At 35.0% G+C, this 21,103-nt stretch overlaps 1 protein-coding gene and 1 pseudogene across 5 annotated transcripts in view; both read right to left on the reverse strand.

Moving 5' to 3' along the window:
* The window catches only part of LOC107672226 (liprin-beta-1-like), a 29,340-nt gene extending 18,892 nt beyond the window's left edge, over nucleotides 1–10,448 (reverse strand). For 3 of the 5 annotated variants that reach the window (XM_016465319.1, XM_016465320.1, XM_016465316.1), the window contains exons 1-3: nucleotides 10,334–10,448; nucleotides 1,858–1,941; nucleotides 970–1,175 (exon numbers count right to left, since the gene is read on the reverse strand). In XM_016465319.1, coding sequence (XP_016320805.1) covers nucleotides 970–1,175; nucleotides 1,858–1,921 — 270 coding nt within the window. In that variant the 5' untranslated portion in view covers nucleotides 1,922–1,941; nucleotides 10,334–10,448. Of the gene's footprint in view, nucleotides 1–969; nucleotides 1,176–1,857; nucleotides 1,957–10,333 lie in introns of all 5 variants that reach the window. The other 2 variants (XM_016465318.1, XM_016465317.1) reach the window with 2 other exon arrangements.
* A 2,213-nt stretch (nucleotides 10,449–12,661) lies between these two features.
* LOC107672229 (guanylyl cyclase inhibitory protein-like) lies at nucleotides 12,662–19,964 on the reverse strand (annotated as a pseudogene).
* Between the last annotated feature and the right edge of the window lie 1,139 nt (nucleotides 19,965–21,103).

The raw sequence follows: 21,103 nt of genomic DNA on the forward strand, positions 1-21,103 counted from the left end.
GCATAGCCGCTCTTTAGTGTAGATGCATGTTGATTTTATCAGACGATGCCGCGATTATAAATGAGAGTGACTCCTGGTTAACATGTATTAAAAGGGGTCGTGTTTAGTCACTATTTAGTGTGGTATTTTTTGACAATATTCACTCATCATGACAGTAAAATAGGGCATTCTAAGTCAATATACTGCAGTATTTCCTCTCTCAATCAGTAGAAAATATGGTTAACACCCAGTCATGCATGAAAAAAAATAAATACCGCCATGTACCGTGAAACCGGTATAATTTTGAAAAATACCGTGATATACATTTTTGGTCATACCGCCCAGCACTAACCACGACATGTCTTGAAACAGTTAATTTTATGCTTTTAAAAGCAAGTAATACTGAGAAAAACAGGGTCACTTGAGATTCAGGGTTTTCATGAAAATTTTTTATGCCAACAAAATGTTAACATTCAGTGAACGAACATAATAATCCACATAAACTGACTAAATATGGTACTATGTGTTGTCTTTCCCTTGGCAGTTGTTTGATTTGTCTCAAGACACACAAGAACAATGTTTCTTGGATCTGCTGTAACTAATATCTTGAGGCAATAATAAAACTAAACTGCACTGCAGTCTTAATCATGAATAGAACTACTGCACATGATGCAGTAATAACTCAATAATTTATAACACTGACTGAACCCTTATTATGTCAGAATGAAAATCATGAGCATAGGCCTAGCAATTTTATATAAAGCATTAAACCAAAAATACTTCCAACAGGCACAAACCAACACATAACATACTTTTGACGGTCACTGAAAATAGACTACGGGCTAACGGGAAAATAGACTTCCTATAAATAAAGGAAGTATAAGTAACCATGTGCTACCTTACAACATGGCAACACATAGTATGTTAGCTCATGTTCACATCTAGAGTAGACACTGTGAATTCCAGAGTTCTGGAATGTGGTGTACGTACCAGGTGACCATGCAGCCACTCCACCAGACTGTCTGCAGTAGAGTCTGGGATCTGACAACGCAAGCTCTCTCTTTCCTCAGTGTCCATGAGCTCCAGAATGCCCCTGAGGTCCTCCAGTAAGTTGAGGGCTCGCAAGCTGCCCATGAAGGGCGATGTTGGGGACTGACAATCAAAGATGCCATTGGAGTAGTCCAGAGCTTTGGAGCCTGAGTTCCAAAGACAAAGATAAATAAAAGCAGTGATATTGATAGTTGATCATGTTTTATTCAGACAATATTATGCGCAAGAAAATGTGTAGAGCTATACATTAAATGCTCATGAGTCAAACAATACAAGAATAAGAAAATCTTTTACAATAGTTCACATTTAGCACAATGCATGGCATTTCTGAATTGAGTAATCATTATAAAAAACACAATTATCATGTAGTGTGGAATAAAAGATAGTATGACCTTATAATAAAGCATGCTGTGGGCGAGGTTCTAAAGTCAGAACCAGGGCAGAGTAAATGCTTTAATTGCTAAAACCTCAGGAAATCATGTGATCTGACAGGCGACTCCAACTTGAAATGTCAGCTTTGTAATAATAAGCCAGTGATAAATTACTTCATATGCCAGACCATTTGGTCAGCGTGATAATATCGGTCCAATCTTACTCTACGTAAACCATAGTAGGTTTCATGAAATGAGTCTGTGACATTTTCTTTGTAGAACTGCAGAACATTTCCAATGTGGACAGAATGAACATATTTACCAATGTGAAGTGAATTATTTTGTCAGGTTTAAATGTGGAGGAACCGTTGGATTTGGAATAGAGGTTTTAATTCACTTTTGGTATGGTTAACAGAAATGTTGAATAGGCTACATGAGTCATAGGTAACAATTTTACCTGCTATAATACCATCCATTTGCTCCAAGGCTGCTGCCAACATGTCACTGGCATCAGACATCATCTTGTTCAGCTCTGTTAATCCTGAATAAAGAGGAACTAACAAAATAAATATTAGAGTAAACAGCACAAAATGCATTTTGGCAATCTCTAAACACATTAATAGAAACATTTTGAAGGCTTAGGCACTGAATAAGTCAAAACTACAAAACTGAATGAAGAAATAGATGCCATTGTGCTTTGTGTTTGATACATGACTAATGTAATTCAGGAAAGTATTACACAGTCACCAAAACTTTGGGTAGAATTTAACAGAATTTAGAGCCGGATCAGAATAACATTTACAGAGGCCGAATATGCAGTCTACTGTTATTTTACTATTATTTATATACTATTATAGTATTTATTATATACAAATTGAATTTGTTTTTATTTTTATATTTTCAGTTTTCATTTTAATTTCAGTTTAAGTTTACTGTTGTTATGTGCTTTTGTCATTTATATTCTTTCCACTCATTTCTATTTAGCTTTATTTTAATTTCAGTTTTAAGTTATTTTCATTTTTCATTTTAGTACTTCAACCTAAACTTATTTTAGTTATCTGCCATGGCAGCTTTTCTAATTTTCAGTCATTTTGTTTAATTTCATTCAAGTTAATGATAGCAACACTGATGTGAGCACAAAAACTACAATGCATGAAAGTATATTTCTCAACCCTTCCCATTCATCTTCATATCTAACTGCGCATTCATCTGGACGGGGTCTCCCTGTGATAGTTCCAGAGAGCAGAGCACATCCTTTGGGTGATAGGTTGGCTGGTTCTCAGCTCTCTGCTGTTCCCTGGGTAACACAGTCAAACTCCAACAATTAACCACAGATTTTAAAGAATAACTGAGCCATTTATTTCAATTATTGGCACAGTGCTTGTGCTGCTGCTGGGGACACTGGGTACTTTGTCGGGGGACTAGCAGGGACACATTGTTAGACCCTTTTGGCTCGTGGCCCGAGAACACAGCGGTGGCATTCTCTCAGTTTTAATCCTCAAAACAAGGAGGTGAAGAGACACCCCGTCATGTTCTGATATCCCATCCACCAGTGTTAATACATTTCTCTGCCATAACACACAAACGCGACAGGCCAAAGGTTAATTTACAGATCTGAAAGAAGGGAAAGTGTGCTATGCTAAGTGGGAGTTCAGTTTTTCTGCTTAGAAATGGCTTGTTGTGATCCAAGTAAGAGGAGCTACTCAACCATTTGAAGTCATTCAAAGAAATATGTGAAGCATAAAAATCACAAAGCACCACTCTGAAATTATGTGTCGAGGTAAAGGACAATCCTAAAGTCTGTATACAGTGAATTAGCAGTTAATAATCCTTTAAAACGGGTAAACACAAATTTTGTGTATAGACATACACAGGGATTATCAGAGCAACTTAGTTTGACAGCAAGCCATTTTAAGGGTCTTCTAATGATGTTAGGTCTTATCTTCTAACTAGCAGCATTTACATTGGCCATGGTCTTACAGCAGCAAACCTGTTGTCATAGTGCTAAATATGGTCAGAGGTGGGTAGTATCAAACTACTTTTACTTGAGTACATTTTTGGAAGATATGCACTTTAGATTTAAAGTAGATTAAGTAGATTTAAAGGTGGGTACTTTTAACTCAAGTACATTTCTAACGGGGGGAAAAAAAATTACTTTTACTTCGTTACATTGGGTGAGTTTCCTCTTGTAACTTAATTTTTTATTTTGTTTTACAATATATGTTAAGAAATGTGTAGTTTATTCAAAGTGCACCGTCTCTTTTTTTATGGGGCATTAGCGATGACCCATTCACAAATTAAAGGTGCTGTATGAAGGATTGACACCGAGTGGTTGAACTAGGTATTGCAGTCCAAATTAAAAATATTGGAGAGGGTTTTTTTTCACCCGGCCCCTCCTCCTCAGACTTGACGCACACGCAGGTTGCCAGATTGACGACACCAACAGGAACGAGTACACTTGACGATGAATTAAATGAAATACGCAGTGTTTTCCGCCAACTGGCAACCCGGGGTGCCGAAATACAATTGGGTAAACTGGCAGTGGGCGGGTTTCACAAACTAAAACAGAGACCGACATTCCGGCCCGGAACGCACATTTTCAAAGGAGAATAACTGACTGTAGCATTGTTTTTCAGATAAACTAGTGTTAACTTAGCATGTTTCTTAAATATCTACAAACATATTATGGTATTTTTATGCTTTAGTAGAGTCAAAAACTTACATACAGCACCTTTAATTACTCTTGAGTCAATTCACTTCAAAGACTTGTTCAAACAAGTTGGGAAAATGGTCTGAATAGGTTCGTGAATCAGTTTGAATTATTTCTTCAGTTCCTTGAACGCACTGAATCATCTGAAGCAGTTTCTCACTCATAATGGCTAAATGTTGTTTATGTTCAGATGTTCAGTAACGGTCATGTTCCCTTTAGATGCATTCGAGCACAAAACTCTGCAGGTTTACTTTTTGATATTGTCTAATTATCCAAATGTAGCTGTGTATATTATTATACAAAGCAAATGACATGAAATGATATTGGGGCTACAGATGAAATGCCAGGAACAATGATGGTCTCTTCTGTGTTTGTTGCAAAAACAATCTAATTATGACTTTAATATATTCATTTAAATAATCTATTATTAAATAATAACATGTTATTGTATTATATAAGTATATGTATGTATATATATATATATATATATATATATATATACAGACACACAGTACTTCAATCTGTAACTGAAATGTCACTGTCACTTTAGATCAATTTAATGTGTCATTCCTGAATGAAATATTAATTCAAAATATTCAAAATTCAAAGGGAGTATCCTGACAGTTTAGCACAAAAAAAAAAATTAAAGTTTGTTATCCTGTCACTATGGTTACAGACATTACACAAGGCCACTGAAAGTTATAAAAGGGGACTGACTCCAAATACATGTATGCACAGGCTGATTTGAGTCACATCTGTTAGTAAACAAGCTTGTAAATCTCAAACACTGACGGTGTGAATGTAGCCATTCTGTTAGAAGAAAAGTGGATCAAACACTTTCCTCTGAAGAGTTTTCAAAAAATGATAAGAAATCAAGGTCAGATTAAACTGATGTGCTTCACTAGTGTGGAAAGTTTAGTTTTTTAAAATAACAATTCTCCGATCCAGAACTATTATGGAACGTTTCAATCTGGTACCTGAACTATGTAAAAAAAAAAATAAAAAATAAAAACCTTGTGTGGAGACTCCTGTTATGTCTAGAAAAGCTGTGCTATACAAACATCACATCGGTCACATGTTCACACAGCACGATATGGGGCATTTTTTTCTGCACATTTCTAAACAGTTCTGTTGATCTACATTATATTATCACTATTTAGAGCAAACAAAGCAGCAAACAAGAACTCATTGGAGTTTCTCTCTCTGTCTGGAAAACCTTTTATTATGAGCTAACAACCATGCAGCGTAGACTCAAGCTAAGCTCAGGATGCTTTGCATTGCAGATTTTTGCATGGCTGGAATTTCCTCTCATGGCAGGAACATGGTGACTTCCAGCCTGTGAAAAGCGATAACACGTTCTTTATGAAGTTCATATTTCCTCTCGGAGTCGTGTGAAGTCAAACAGAGAAGTCAAGACTCTGGGTTCAGACCTATCAACATCAAAACAGTTTATGTACATGCCAAAACATCATGCTGTCAAACAGCAAAAAGGTATTTTTCTAAAACCACAAAGGCAAATCTTGAAGTATGTGTTTCAACAATCCCTGGAGCAGATCTTACGAGAAAACATGCCAATAATGACATTAAGTGGGAAGAAACTGAATGTGAGACATGAAGCCTGTCCTTTGTTTGGAAACATTTTCCTGGACTCACAGAACACAAGCCTGTAGGAGCAATTGTCAAAAGGAATCAGTCGACTTTGAACGTAAATAAATATTACTATTTGTACTGTTCCCTGAAAAGGGCTCAAGATGGCATAAAATAAATGGTTATGAATATGAGCATGAGAATGAGAATAAGGGCAAAAAACCCTAATGGCCTCCCAAATCCATCAGTCGGGCACTTGAGGGCATCGTGTGTATGAACTTTATCCACTCCACACTCTGTGTGAGTCGTATTAGCTACTATCCCTCTCTGAAACGCTCTGACTGACTGACAGAAAAACCTCTGCTGGCACATGCTGGGGGAAAATAGCAGTCTTCGGGTCATTCATCTCAACAGAAATAAAAGCATTTATGGCAGGCGAGCCGTATAAGCCAGCAAATTTGCCTCAAGTCAAGCTAAAGCAAGCATAGAAGCCTGCCAAAAATGGGAAAGACATTTTTAATGGACCTGTAAGCACATGTTCATCTGATAAATGAATATGTACGCCAAGCTTTCTAGTAAATGCTGATAGTAATATTTGCATTATCAAATTCGCTGACGACACAACGGTGATAGGCCTGATCACCGACAACGATGAGACGGCCTACAGAGAGGAGGTGAGCACCCTGACTAAATGGTGTCAGGAGAATCATCTCTCACTCAACATCGACAAGACCAAGGAGCTGGTGGTGGATTTCAGGAGACAGAGCAGAGAACACACGCCCATCACCGTCGACAAGACACCTGTGGAGCGGGTAAACAGCTTTAAGTTCCTCGGCGTTCACATCAGTGAGGATCTCACATGGTCTACACACACTAATGCAGTGCTGAAGAAGGCACATCAACGCCTTTTCTTCCTGAGAAGGCTGAGGAAGTTTGGCATGAGCCCCAGCATCCTCAGAACATTCTACACCTGCACTGTGGAGAGCATCCTGACTGGCTGCATCACTGCCTGGTTTGGAAACAGCACTGCGGGCAACCGCAAAGCTCTGCAAAGGGTCGTGCGAACTGCCCGCCACATTGTTGGAGGTGAGCTTCCCTCCCTCCAGGACATCTACACCAGGCGGTGTATAAGGAAAGCCCGGAGGATCATCAGTGACTCGAGCCACCCGTCCCACAGACTGCTCTCCCTGCTGCCCTCAGGAAGACGTCTCCGCAGCATCCGATCCCGCACTAGCCGACTGAGGGATAGCTTTTTCCCTCAGGCTATCAGACTAATGAACAATCAGAACTAATACACCCTACAGCCTACTCCCACAATACGGTAGGCCACACACTGCACTTTAACTCCAACAGTTCAATACTGGACTATACATACACACTGCATTTAAACACAATAATCTATCTGCTACCACTGGATACCATCCAATGCACATCCATGACATTTTGCGTATCCAGTTAATGTATAATCTGTTGCACCTTCGCATATTTTGTGTATATATGTCTACATAATGTAGAATGTGTACATACTGTGTATAAATGTGTATCGCTAACTGCATGTACATACTGTGTATAATGTGTAGTGCTAACTGTAAGTATGTCTAATAGTACACTGTGTGTACTGACTATATGTATGTGCATATTGCACATTGTCATCTGTTGAGGTCTGTATGTTTATATGTAAATTGTTTCTGCACTGTCTGGAGCACGCTCCCAAGAATTTCACTCACCAAGGCACGTGTGCTGTGGTGATGTGACAATAAAAGTGACTTTGACTTTGACTTTGACTTTATTAAGAATGAAGTCTTAAAAATCTTCATCAATACTGAAAAAACAATGGGTATTAACCAATAAATGGCCAAAACTAAAATTCTATATTATTTTTGCTAAATTAATTAAAAAGCAAAACACTACAAATTAAAAACATCTGTTGTGCATGTCAACATGTCATGCACAATTAAATATTCAACATTGATAATGTAAAAAAATGTCCAGGATTGGCAAAAACCGCAAGATGTAAACGGGCCAGCCGGGGCTACAGCTTACAACTACGACCTTCGAGGCCACAATCAAACAGCACAAACTGGTATTTATGATTATTTCACATAGAAGAAGGACACACGTATTGAATCGCGTCTGCACCGATTGGATTGTTATCACATGGCTACTTTAAACAGCTCCATTATGCCTTTAGCCCCAAAGATCGCACATTTAGAAAGATAATGATAAATTCTCAGATGTTCACACCTCATTTCTTTACAGAGGATGATTCTATATTACTATATTAATGTTCCACTAAATTATGCGATCATCTGAGTTTTGAGCGCTCTCTCTCGTCTTACTGCCATTACACATAGTGGGGAAGAAATGTCATCAAAATGATTTTAAATAAAAAATAGCAATTTAATGAGTTTCTGTTTTTATAACATAGCTATGCCTATGATATAGGACTTAGCCTATCACACAAACAAGAGTCCTGTTTTTTTCTCAAATATCTGCACGATCGCTAATGTACAATAAACAACAACTTACAGATAGCTATGCCTATGATATAGGACTTAGTCTATCACACAAACAATAGTCCTGTTTTTGTTTTTGTTTTTTCGAATATCTGCACGATCGCAAATGTACAATAAACAACAACTTACAGAGTAACTTTCAGACGCAAAATTCCGTTTTGCTCCGTCAGCTACAGCTAACTACAGTCCTTTGCAAAGTTAAATGAATCAGCTTTTTAAACGAATCGGCTGATTCAACTCACTCATTAAGACGGCGGTTGTAGTTTCATATTTTAAAAAGTAGCTTATTTCGTTTTTGGCAATCATTTAATATCTCTACATTAAAATGTTATATTTAAACTTAACATTTATGCACAATCCATCTATGAATTTTGTTGATAGTGATTTCATTTGATTGTTAATAGCCAGCATATCTTTTTTTTTCGATTGAATTTATTGATTAAATAAGAACCTGACATAAGAGGACACAGATATGACAATAACTTTTATAATACTAATAAGCCAATATTTTTTTTGCTCAAAGTTATTTCAGAGTTTTGATCTCTTAACTGAGAGAACACATCCTGTTTATTATATTATAATGAATATTTAATATTACATTTAAACTTTGACTATAGCCTAGACATGCTGCATATTAATTGTACTATTTATGAACCTCAAAGCATATGTTTGTGTATTTTGTGTTACTCCATAATGATGTTATATTTGAGGGCATTTGTAGAGTAGGTATACCGTATAGGGCCCAAACATAACCTCAAGCCCAGGGGCCCCCGCCCCCCTAAGTCCAGCCCTGGACACCCATCTGACACTGATCTGAAATTTCCTGTCAATATACCAAGCCAAGGCGTCGTCGTAGAATATGATGCATCATACTTAACATAACCACATAGAAGGGATGCCTGCCTGTATTCAGGGGCGTTTCATATGCTATCTATAGCTAACTGTAAAAATAAAATAAAAAATCCACACCGCTTAGGTAAATGCACAGATGTGTTCGCAAATATCATAGTGGATGAAGGAAAAATGTGTGTTTCTTTTAGCCCTTTGAGATAGTAACAGAGTTTGTTGTTACACAACAAATAAAGATGGCTGATGTAACCTGCAGGCTTACTTTGGGCTGCAAACACAAGAATCAAACAGCAAATATGTTCTTTTCAGCTAATTTGAACTATTACAAAAGACCTAACAATTCATGAAGCATCAAACATGTAATAAATGACAAACAAAAATATCAAAACATTGTATTGGCCAAAAAAATTACTACCTAAATATTTAACTATTGATATTATTTGGATTCACAAAAGTTGTTTGAAAAAAACATACAAACCACACAATTGTCTATTTGTTATTGACTTGATTCAAAACCATATAGTTACTGATATAGCCTTTTTAACAACTTCCAGTGTGACAACTTGCCCCGGTCTCCCTATGCCCATCCAAAAACGTACATGATGCTGCACACTACAAACTATGAAAAGTTCGTTTAAAAAGAGGAAGTCACTCCAAACATATTTCTATATGAAATAGAAAAGTAACTGTACAGCTGAAAAGTAACAATTACGTTCTGTAAACTTTGTATCAGTCCAGATCACAGATGAGGATGCGGTTAAGGAAACTCGTGTAACAGCAGCTCTTGTTTTTCTGTGACTACGTGGAATGTGTGAATCACTTCATCACAACCACAGCGGTGCCTTAAATACCTAGTTCTGCGCTTCAAATCACACCTTATTTTTTATTTTTATTTTTAAAGAGTTTAAAATATACCTTGTGTTTTGTCTTAAATATAGCACAATCACTACAAACATCATTTTGTCGATGCGGGTTTCTGAGTATTACCTCATACACGTACATAAATGCTGTCTGTAATCAATCCCTTAGGCAATGAAAAAAATATAACTTATTTGTGAAGTGATGAGAATATAATATAGCCTACTATCATAACTACGGACAAAACTAACTTTTTTTTTTTACATTTGTGTCATCTACTTTAAACAAAAAAAATATGTGTGCACAATTACAAGCAAGTTTCCCCACTCAGGCAAGTTTAGGAAGCCAAGTAAATTCACAAAGCACAAATATTTATCAGTTATTCTGACAAGAAGTATGCTACGATTTCTTACCGCATCTGGACCGCCGTCTAAAAGTGTGAAATATAAATCCGTGGACGCTTTTCCTTGTCTTTTAATGTCTTCACGAGATTTGCTCTTTCCGTAGTTGGTGTTCCCACCTCGCCAGCGCCATGTCGACAATTAAAGTGGGAATGTTGGACGTCACAGGCAGGGAATATCCTACTACGGCGAAGGACTGCTGCTTAATATTCATAAGCCCTGTCTTCACCATTGGATGGTCACGGAGCAATCTAATTAATATTCAAACATCGTTTTTCGCCATAGGAAGGGTACCAAATTGCGTCACCGCTATTAATTAATATTCACAAGATGAGCCATCGCCATAGTAGCATTAGTAACGCATAAACGAACTTTGTGTTTGCGTAATTTGGTCGTATTTGTACTTCACTCATAAATATGGTGAAACATGTCAGAAAAACAAAACAAAACTTTTGAGCACTTTGGAAGTGTTCGTTATAAATCAGCCACATTGTGTTGATATGCAGATATTTGTGTGAGGGTTAGTTAGGTTTAGATAAACGTATAAAAACAATTACCCAGATTAATGTATTAAAACCATAGACTGTATAAAACAGATGAAATTTTTTTTGTCTCACTAATGTAGTCAAACCAACAAGTGTGTGCTGCATGCAGTAAAGTAGAATATTGAATTTCTGTTCAGATTTCTTTATTATCCTGCCATTTTCACCAAAGCTATATCTTTATGTCATAAGCGTTCCTCTGAAGCCAGTTGCTCAGCTGTCAGTAAACAGCTGCTGGAATAAGGCATGCAAATACCAACTGCAATTTGACAAGACCAAAAGTTTTCAGATTCTCATGAGAAATGCAGAGGAATGCTGCAGAACACAATTGTACAATTGTTCATTGTAGTATACAGACAGTAGGGAACTGAAACTGAGATATCAAGCCAGAATACATTTTTTTTCTGTACATAATATGTAGTTTAATATGTTAAAAAAAGATTGTATGTAAATGTATTTTACTCCAAATGAAAGCTATAACATGACACAAAAATCTGACCCATTATTTCAGTAGGCCTATTTTGTAATCAATGGGCTAATCAAACTCAAAAGAATATTGATTATCCAAATACATTACACAACTTAAGGAGGTGAGACTAATATTTAATTAATAATTGTTTTTTCAGTAAATGTTCTGTAACTCTTGTGCTTGGCAGTGAAGTATAACAACCTGAAAACAGCCTTTTAAGAACCTAATAAAACCATTATTTACGGTAGCTATTTAGATGTACTTTGTAAATTCACGAGGTCTATATGAAAAGATACATAATCTGATAAATAAAAAGATAAATGATTTGAGGTGTTCTGAAATTATTTCAAAAAATCAATTAACCAGTATAAATATACATGTAATATGCATCTAACATCAGAAGTAGAATTAATTTGAGTGTCGTCAATTGTATCAATTTATAGGTCTATATTACAACAATAGTTCACCCAAAAATAAAAATGAGCTGAAAATGTATTCACCCTCATCATCCAAGATGTAGATGAGTTTGTTTCTTCATCAGAAAAGATTTGGAGAAACTTAGCATTACATCACTTGCTTACCAATGGATCCTCTGCAGTGAATGATGGATTTGTTTCTTACGAACACGCAGCTTTTTGCTGCACAAGATGTTAACTGATGGACTGGAGTCATGTGGATTACTTGTGGATTATTGTTTGTGATGTTGTTTGGATTCTCTCATTCTGACAGCACCCATTCACTTCAGAGGATCCATTGGTGAGCAGGTAATGTAAAGCGAAATTTCTCTATGTCCTTGAAGGCCTGAGGGTGAACACATTTTCATTTTTGTGGTGAACTATTCCTTTAATTCAAAATAATTATACTGACTAATGCATGAACTTCATCTTGAAAGTGAAAGTGACGTGACATGTGGGACATGACATGTGGCCAAGTATGGTGACCCATACTTGGAATTAGTGCTCTGCATTTAACCCATCCGAAGTGCACACACACAGCAGTGAACACACACACACCGTGAACACACACCCGGAGCAGTGGGCAGCCATTTTTGCTGCGGCGCCCGGGGAGCAGTTGGGGGTTCGGTGCCTTGCTCAAGGGCACCTCAGTCGTGGTATTGAAGGTGGGAGAGAGTGCTGTACATTCACTCCCCCCACCCACAATCCCTGCTGGTACGAGACTCGAACCCACAACCTTTGGGTTACGAGTCCGACTCTCTAACCATTAGGCCACGACTTCCCCCATGTATCTTCAAGGCATACATAACAGCCCCATCACAATCAATGCTGTAACAGCCATGACCTCTTTTATGCTAAATGTAAATAGACAGTTTTATAGTACTGCATGGCCTTTGAGAGACCTCTCCATCTTCACTGTGTTTGGATCACACTCCAACATCTCTCTGATCCATTCGTCATTCAGCGCGCCTTCAATGAATTCCTCTTGACTGATCATGGCTATAGAGACGGAAAGAAAAAGAATGACATAAGGAGACTGTACTTCTGTAAACTGCCATTTTCTAGTGCAGTTTAGTAATTCAAGAGTGGTTGAAATAACTTTGGCACTTTAGATAGCAATGTAGCTTGTATTTATAGCATGTAGCTTACCATTGTTATCTCTGTCCAGCCGTACAAATATCCTATTGGTGCATTCTTCAGCAGTCAGTGGATCAGGTTTGTCAGTGATGCTGCAATGCTCATCTTGTACACAGCCTGAGTGAGAACAGGCATGAGAGAATATTAATTTGTGATTATATATCGCCCTCTAGTGGAGCAATCTAGAATCACGTAAACAAACTGCATTAGAATTCCAGAGTAAAATGCTACAATCAGTTTAGAAAAGCAAGTAATAGAGTTCTTCAACTATAGTCACTTACCTGCATGATTTCAAGCATCTCTGAGCGTGTGATGGCTCCATCTTTGTCTTTATCATAGCGTTTGAAGGACCAGCGCAGCTTCTCAATCAACATGCTGATAGCTGTCACATATTCTCTGAAGTCCACAACTCCATCCTGTTCAATGGCATTCATATCACACTTTTTATATCACATCACCAATCCTGATTTTGTCTTGATTTGGATCCAGTGTTGTTTTAGTATCAATTAGACACTATTATAGTTTTTATTCAAATTTAATTATACATACATACATACATATATATACATATACATACACATACACATACATATATATACATATACATATATATATACATACATACATACATATATATATACATATACACATATATACATATACATATATATACATATACATACATATATGTTCAAACTTATAAACAGCTGTAAATAAGAGTGACGATGAGTGTGAAGGTTGGAACTTTAAAACATTTAAATTCACTGATCATAATTTACATGATTTTGAACAAGATATTGACCCTGAAAATACTTTTCTTAACAATATAAATAACAACTGTTGTTATTACTCTGAAGATCAATTTAATATGAACGTAAAATTTGTGCATGGAATGTCAATTATTCATTTTAATAGCAGAAGCTTATATGCAAATTTTCACAATATTAAAGAATACTTAAGTCGTCTAAACAAACCATTCCAGGTGATAGCCATATCTGAGACCTGGCTTAGTAATGAGAAGGGAGTGGATTGTGAGTTGAATGGATATGAACTGAATTACATTAATAGAGAGAATAAAAAAGGAGGTGGAGTGGCCTTGTATGTGGACAGGAGATTAAATTATACAATTTTGAAAAATATGACTAATATTGATGATGCGATGGAGATTATAACGGTAGAAATTATTCTGGAAAAAAATAAAAATGTAATTATAAGTTGTGTATATAGAGCTCCTGGTTCCAATATTGAAATATTTAAGAATACTATGGAAAGGTTATTTGCTAAGAAATATCATAAAGATGTGTTTATATGTGGGGATTTTAATTTAGATCTCTTAAATCCCAACAACCATAAACTGATTGATGAGTTTATTGATTTAATGTTTAGTATGAGTTTTTTTCCACTAATAACTAAACCAAGCAGAATAACATCTCACTGTGCAACTCTAATAGATAATATATTCACAAACAGAATGGATAATAGTATAAAGAGTGGGTTATTACTTAATGATATAAGTGACCATTTACCAGTTTTTATAGTGTGTGCTTGTGATCATGTGAAGTTAAAAGATACTAATGTAATTAGTTACAGGAGAATTAGAACAGTGGAATCAATAAATAAATTAAGAAGTGAATTATTTAAACATAACTGGGAAAAATTGTATGAGGAAACTAATACTGATAAAGCATATGAAACATTCCTGATGATATTTAAAACTTTATATGATGAACAATGTCCTTTAAAACAATTTAAAAAAATAAAGAATAAATTTAATGAGAAACCATGGATGACAAAGGGCTTACAAAATGCTTGTAAAAAAAAGAATACCTTGTATAGAAAATTTATAAAGCACAGAACTATTGAAGCTGATAATAAGTATAAAAGATATAAAAAAATAAACTGACTAGTATTACGAGGATAAGTAAGAAAGAGTATTATAATAAAATATTAAATAATAGAAATGATATGAAGGGAATATGGAATGTGTTAAATAATATTATCAGGAATGGATCAAGGAGTATAGAAAGTGATTTTCTTTTTTTTATTTCAGTTTTAATTGGAGTTATTTTAGTACATCAAGATAAACTAAATAAAAAGGAGAAAAATGTTGCCTTGGCAACTAGCTGACACAAAAATAAGTTTAAGGTTTTTATATTTTATTTCTAGTAATGGATTTTTTTATGGTGTTAGTTCATTTAACTATAATAACCCTGTTTGGACTAATCTTAGGGATCAAAATCTCTAAAAATCATGTTTCAGCATAATAGTCAGATTTTAAGTAGATTAAATTGTATTTATTACAAAAAGAAAGTATGACAATGTACTTTTAAGCTACTGATATTGTTTAATTATTTTCTCATCTTAAACCACTGATAAATATTAATTGACGTTGAGGTTAGTGTAATGTCACAGCATTTGGAACATGTTTCCCACTGTTAGTATAGTGTCTTTTGTTATGCCTCCACCTTTTACAAGTCAGCATATGTTTTGTAAAGCCAGTGTTCTGTAACTGCAGGTTTAAAACATCATATGTGTCAGGCCTCAAAGCTTGTTTGGTTTTGAGCTTTGTAATACCCCATTGTTATCTAGTGTGCGGAATATCTGCTCTGCATACTCCGCTGACTCTTTTCCCACGGTTCCATTGCAGAAGTGACGTCTGAACTCATGAAGGGTGATCAGTCCACTGGGGCATTCATTCAGGAACTTCCTGCCAGGAACGAGCACAAAAGTGGACACATTTTACAAAATATTTTGATGATTTTTTATCTCATGAGGTATTGAAACATTTATCTTAAATCACTGATAAATATTCATTGACCTTGGGGTTAGTGTTGTAATATAGATATTGTATAGATCCTGATAGTTGTCCATTAAATGCACATTACATAAAAATACACTTTTGAAATTTTATTTTTATTTTTTAAGATTATTGAAGTATAATTACAAGAGAATACTATTTCAGTCTTAAACATTTCATGATTAATTCAATGCGTTATGCATGTATACATTTTGATATCAAACTTTTATTGACAACCATGAACCATGTTTTTAATTTCTTAAAATTAGTTCTGTTAAAAAAAATTTTTTAAATCCGTCTTTATTAATATTAAAGTATGTTGGTATGTTAATATTAATACATGTATAATATTAATTAAAAGCTACCAATACTAACACTTGATAACTATAAGACTTTGTGTTCTGTCAGTATTATAGGACGATTTCTGAGCAGTTACATTATGAATGCTTATTGAAAAAGGCAATTGTCTTATCATTCACATCATTAAATTAAAAGTTCCAGCAATAAGACTACAGTAAAAGGTCAAATAAAAAAGGACTCAATTAAGATGACCTACTTATGCTGAGAGTTTATACACTGAAAAAAAAGGTTTGTTGGATTTACTCAATTGAATTATGGACATTGGTTCCACACATTCAGTTTGAGTTCAGTGTCCTATGCATTGATGTGGTTTCATTATAATACTTTTGTGTTAATCAGATGTATTTTCAAAAAGTAATGTGTACATAGTCTTTTCAAGTTATCCTAACATAATTCAGTTATGTTAGCTTAACATTATTATTTTATTTTAGATATATGCTTTGATCATGTTAATTCTGTGCAATTAAATCAAGTTATCTTAACAATTTCGATAACTTCACTAAAATTAAATTTTAATACAAATTTTAATGGTTTGTTGTAGCATGTTTCATTTCATTTCATTTTCAATAACACAAAAACCTTCTGTAAATCCTTTATTTAATCATTTGAACAATGCGTCATTTAAATGACGTCATTTAAACATTGTGCTTTCAAAAAGCATAAATTACTTCTCTGATGATTAAATGTAATAAAACTACATATTAGTTTTAATGACTAGTATAAAAACAAAGACAGTTACTGTTGTATGCATAACATATAGTGCACCAATATATGTAAACCTTCATAAGAACTTTTGTAAACAAGATCATAAACATAAGTAACATTACACTGCATGTAACTGTGTGTTTAAAAACTAATAAAACATTGTAACACTAATCATTTATTTCATTTCTCTCAGAAACCTTAAAACTGTAACCAAGAACACCAGTACCTGGAACTGTTATTTCAAGAAAAACGCTTTCGTTTCAAAGATATTTATATATAGATTCATTACAAAATCTACTAGCAGTCTATGCTGAAGATCATAGCTTGAATATTATCTCAACATAATTTCGATAACTTCACTAAAATTAAATTTTAATACAAATTTTAATGGTTTGTTGTAGCATGTTTCATTTCATTTCATTTTCAATAACACAAAAACCTTCTGTAAATCCTTTATTTAATCATTTGAACAATGCGTCATTTAAATGACGTCATTTAAACATTGTGCTTTCAAAAAGCATAAATTACTTCTCTGATGATTAAATGTAATAAAACTACATTAGTTTTAATGACTAGTATAAAAACAAAGTTACTGTTGTATGCATAACATATAGTGCACCAATATATGTAAACCTTCATAAGAACTTTTGTAAACAAGATCATAAACATAAGTAACATTACACTGCATGTAACTGTGTTTAAAAACGAATAAAACATTGTAACACTAATCATTTATTTCATTTCTCTCAGAAACCTTAAAACTGTACCCAAGAACACCAGTACCTGGAACTGTTATTTCAAGAAAAACGCAAAATGCCGTGAAATATTTATGATCACTGATTCTGAAAATCTAAATTAACTCAAACGCTGTGAAATTAACACTTTTTAGCCAATGTTTTGAAAGGCATTATACTTCGCCTGATGAAAACTTGGTTTCCAGTTGTGAATGATTTAATCGCATTGTAGAAGTTTGATAAACTACCAGTAATATTTAACGTTACCGTTACCTAACAAAAAAAAAATTCTGCGACGACACTCGACGAAATATACCGTCGACATGATTTAAAAGCGTGTGGAGTTATCTTAAAACATTATTGTTGCATTTAATCTGACAATGACTGCATTTTTATAATATATCATACGATGTTTTACTGAAATTCTTACCTTTTAACGAGCTTTGGAAACAAGTCAGTCAGCCCCCTCATGTGTCCTTTTCTATACCAACGGTCCTGGTTTTCAAATAGCATGCGCAGACGCTCTCGTGCACTTTGCTCTCGCCTCCCGCGCAAACTTCACAAAACTGAATTAGATTAATTGTACGCAATGGAATTAAGTTGAGAAGAAAATGCAAAATGCTTGTGTGACATGAGCTAATTTTAATTAGGTAAATCAAACAGCAGAAAAAATCATTTTACGTGAACACCATTTGTTGTGAATCAACAAATCTGAATCAGTTTGAACGTTCTTGCAAAGTGATTATATCATGTTTTGATGACTGTTGAATTTCATTTAGACTTTACGCAATAAATGTATGTTTGCATCTCAAACATAAATTTATTAAGTAGACTGTAAGTAGACTGTAAGAGTAAATTCAGTAAAACTGCTTTTCCCTTTTTTCAGTGTATGGTTTTACAGTCATGGTTGTCATGGTTGGGTCTACAATAAAAATCTTCAGTAAGGCATGACCCTTTCTTGACACATTTTATGGCTATAATTACTCTCCAATAATAAAGCCCCAGAATGAGGTTTGTTTTGCATAAAAGCATCTATCAGATGACATGTAACCATGCTTATGTATCCTGTTTTTACTACCCGCTTCCCTAAACCCCGCTGCTGTAGTCATAGTAGTCACCTAGTTAATATTTTGTAAACTTACCTGAACCATTCATAAAGCTCTGTGTCGACGTAAAGTGCAAAAACGTTTAACGTCTCTAATCTCCATCTCGATAGTTAGACTTGGATAATTATTCATTGTCATAAGGTATTATTAAACCTCGCTCTTGTGAAGCATTAATTTATACTTCAGTTAGGTTCCCCCTTTTTTGTTAATACGTACGCATTCTTTCCTATCAACCCTCAGCGCAAAATGCCGTGAAATATTTATGATCACTGATTCTGAAAATCTAAGTTAACTCAAACGCTGTGAAATTAACACTTTTTAGCCAATGTATTGAAAGGCATTATAATTCGCCTGATGAAAACTTGGTTTCCAGTTGTGAATGATTTAATCGCATTGTAGAAGTTTGATAAACTACCAGTAATATTTAACGTTAACGTTACCTCAAAAAAAGAAAAAATTTAAAAGCGTGTGGAGTTATCTTAAAACATTATTGTTGCATTTAATCTGACAATGACTGCATTTTTATAATATATCATACGATTTTTTACTGAAATTCTTACCTTTTAACGAGCTTTGGAAACAAGTCAGTCAGTCCCCTCATGTGTCCTTTTCCATACCAACGGTCCTGGTTTTCAAAGCGCATGCGCAGACGCTATAGTGCACGTTGCTCCCGCGCAAACGACGTACTTCACAAAACTGAATTAGATTAATTGTACGCAATGGAATTAAATTGAGAAGAAAATGCAAAGTAATTGTGTGACATGAGCTCATTTTAATTAAGTAAATCAAACAGCAGAAAAAAATAATTTAACGTGAACACCATTTGTTGGAAATCTGAATCAGTTTGAACATTTTCTTGCAAAGTGATTATATCATGTTTTGATGACTGTGTTGAATTTAATTTAGACTTTATGCAATAAATTTATGTTTGCATCTCAAACATACATTTATTAAGCAGACTGTAAGTATTGTTTTAGTAAATTCAGTAAAACTGCTTTTCCCTTTTTTCAGTGTATGGTTTTACAGTCATGGTTGGCATTTTATGGTCTACAATAAAAATCTTCAGTAAGGCATGACCCTTTCTTGACACATTTTATGGCTATAATTACTCTCCAATAATAAAGCCCCAGAATGAGGTTTGTTTTGCATAAAAGCATCTATCAGATGACATGTAACCATGCTTATGTATCCTGTTTTTACTACCCGCTTCCCTAAACCCCGCTGCTGTAGTCATAGTAGTCACCTAGTTAATATTTTGTAAACTTACCTGAACCATTCATAAAGCTCTGTGACGTAAGTACCACCTTTTCTGCAGGGTAAGGTTACGGCCTGTCCCATCTTCATCAGTGCAACAAAATCAACAGCAGCAGAGATGCATATATAGCAAAGCCCAGCTTACTTCTCTCACTTAATCATTCTTACCCAGACCCTTCTACATCTGTGAAATTAAACGACAGTAATCTTCCCCCACAGGAGGCCGACATGTAGGCAAGTGACACAAATTAATTACCTCAAAGACACATGAAATCCTCTAGCTTCTCTGGTCCCAGTCTAGGACTCGGTGTAATATTATATAAATTGACGGTTGCAGCTCTATATTTTCCTTTTGAAGTGAAAAATGTGTCATTTGCTTGAGAGCTGACTTGTTCTGGTGACCTAGTTAACAATTAGTATAAACGATTTTGCGCATGCAGCTGAGAAAGCTTGTGAATATTCTCAGAAATATGAATGGGGACACAAAAGCCATCAAAGATGCTCATGGACGATTGCGGTTTAGCTAGATTCATCATGAGTCAGCATTGTTCTCATTACTGATTTAACCACTGAATGCATTCAACAGCTTAAAGTAGCGTGAAGGTGAACGGTTAAGTTTTATTGATTTCCTGTCTTAGAATGAGAATTGGAATCACAGGAAGAGGAATTTACTGAAATGTAATTGGAAGAAACTGGAGGGATTTCATTAAATCAACAAGTTCTGATACAATTTTGATTGGTTAAGGCAATTTTTTTGCTGATATGCATAATACAATAATACGTTTACATATTTTTAATATAAATAAAAATATTAATATTAATATATTTAATTAAATCAATATATTTAAATTATCTTTTTCTAAATTAATTTCAAACATGACACGTGACAGATCAACACAGATGTACAGGAAACTAATGTTGTTTATTTAAGAATCTTTTTACATGTCAGCCTGGAGAGACAGATTCTCTGCTACTAACCAGACCTGTGGACAGTAGCAGCGATGGCGTCATACAAATGCTTGATAACAAACAGAGGACGATAAAGCAAAAGACAAAAAAAGGGCCTGCCTGGACAAGATGCCCCGTTCCATAACAGCCTTGGTCAAAGACTCAGACAAAGCGACGAGGAGGTGCAAGCATGCCGATCTGGAGGCTCGACCCAGCAGCTGCTTCCCGACTGAGATATTCACGGAAATGATGAACAGTCTTCAGGGTATCCAAAC

This window comes from Sinocyclocheilus anshuiensis, unplaced genomic scaffold (assembly GCF_001515605.1).
Source record: "Sinocyclocheilus anshuiensis isolate Anshui unplaced genomic scaffold, SAMN03320099.WGS_v1.1 scaffold997, whole genome shotgun sequence".
Taxonomy (NCBI): Eukaryota; Metazoa; Chordata; class Actinopteri; order Cypriniformes; family Cyprinidae; genus Sinocyclocheilus; species Sinocyclocheilus anshuiensis.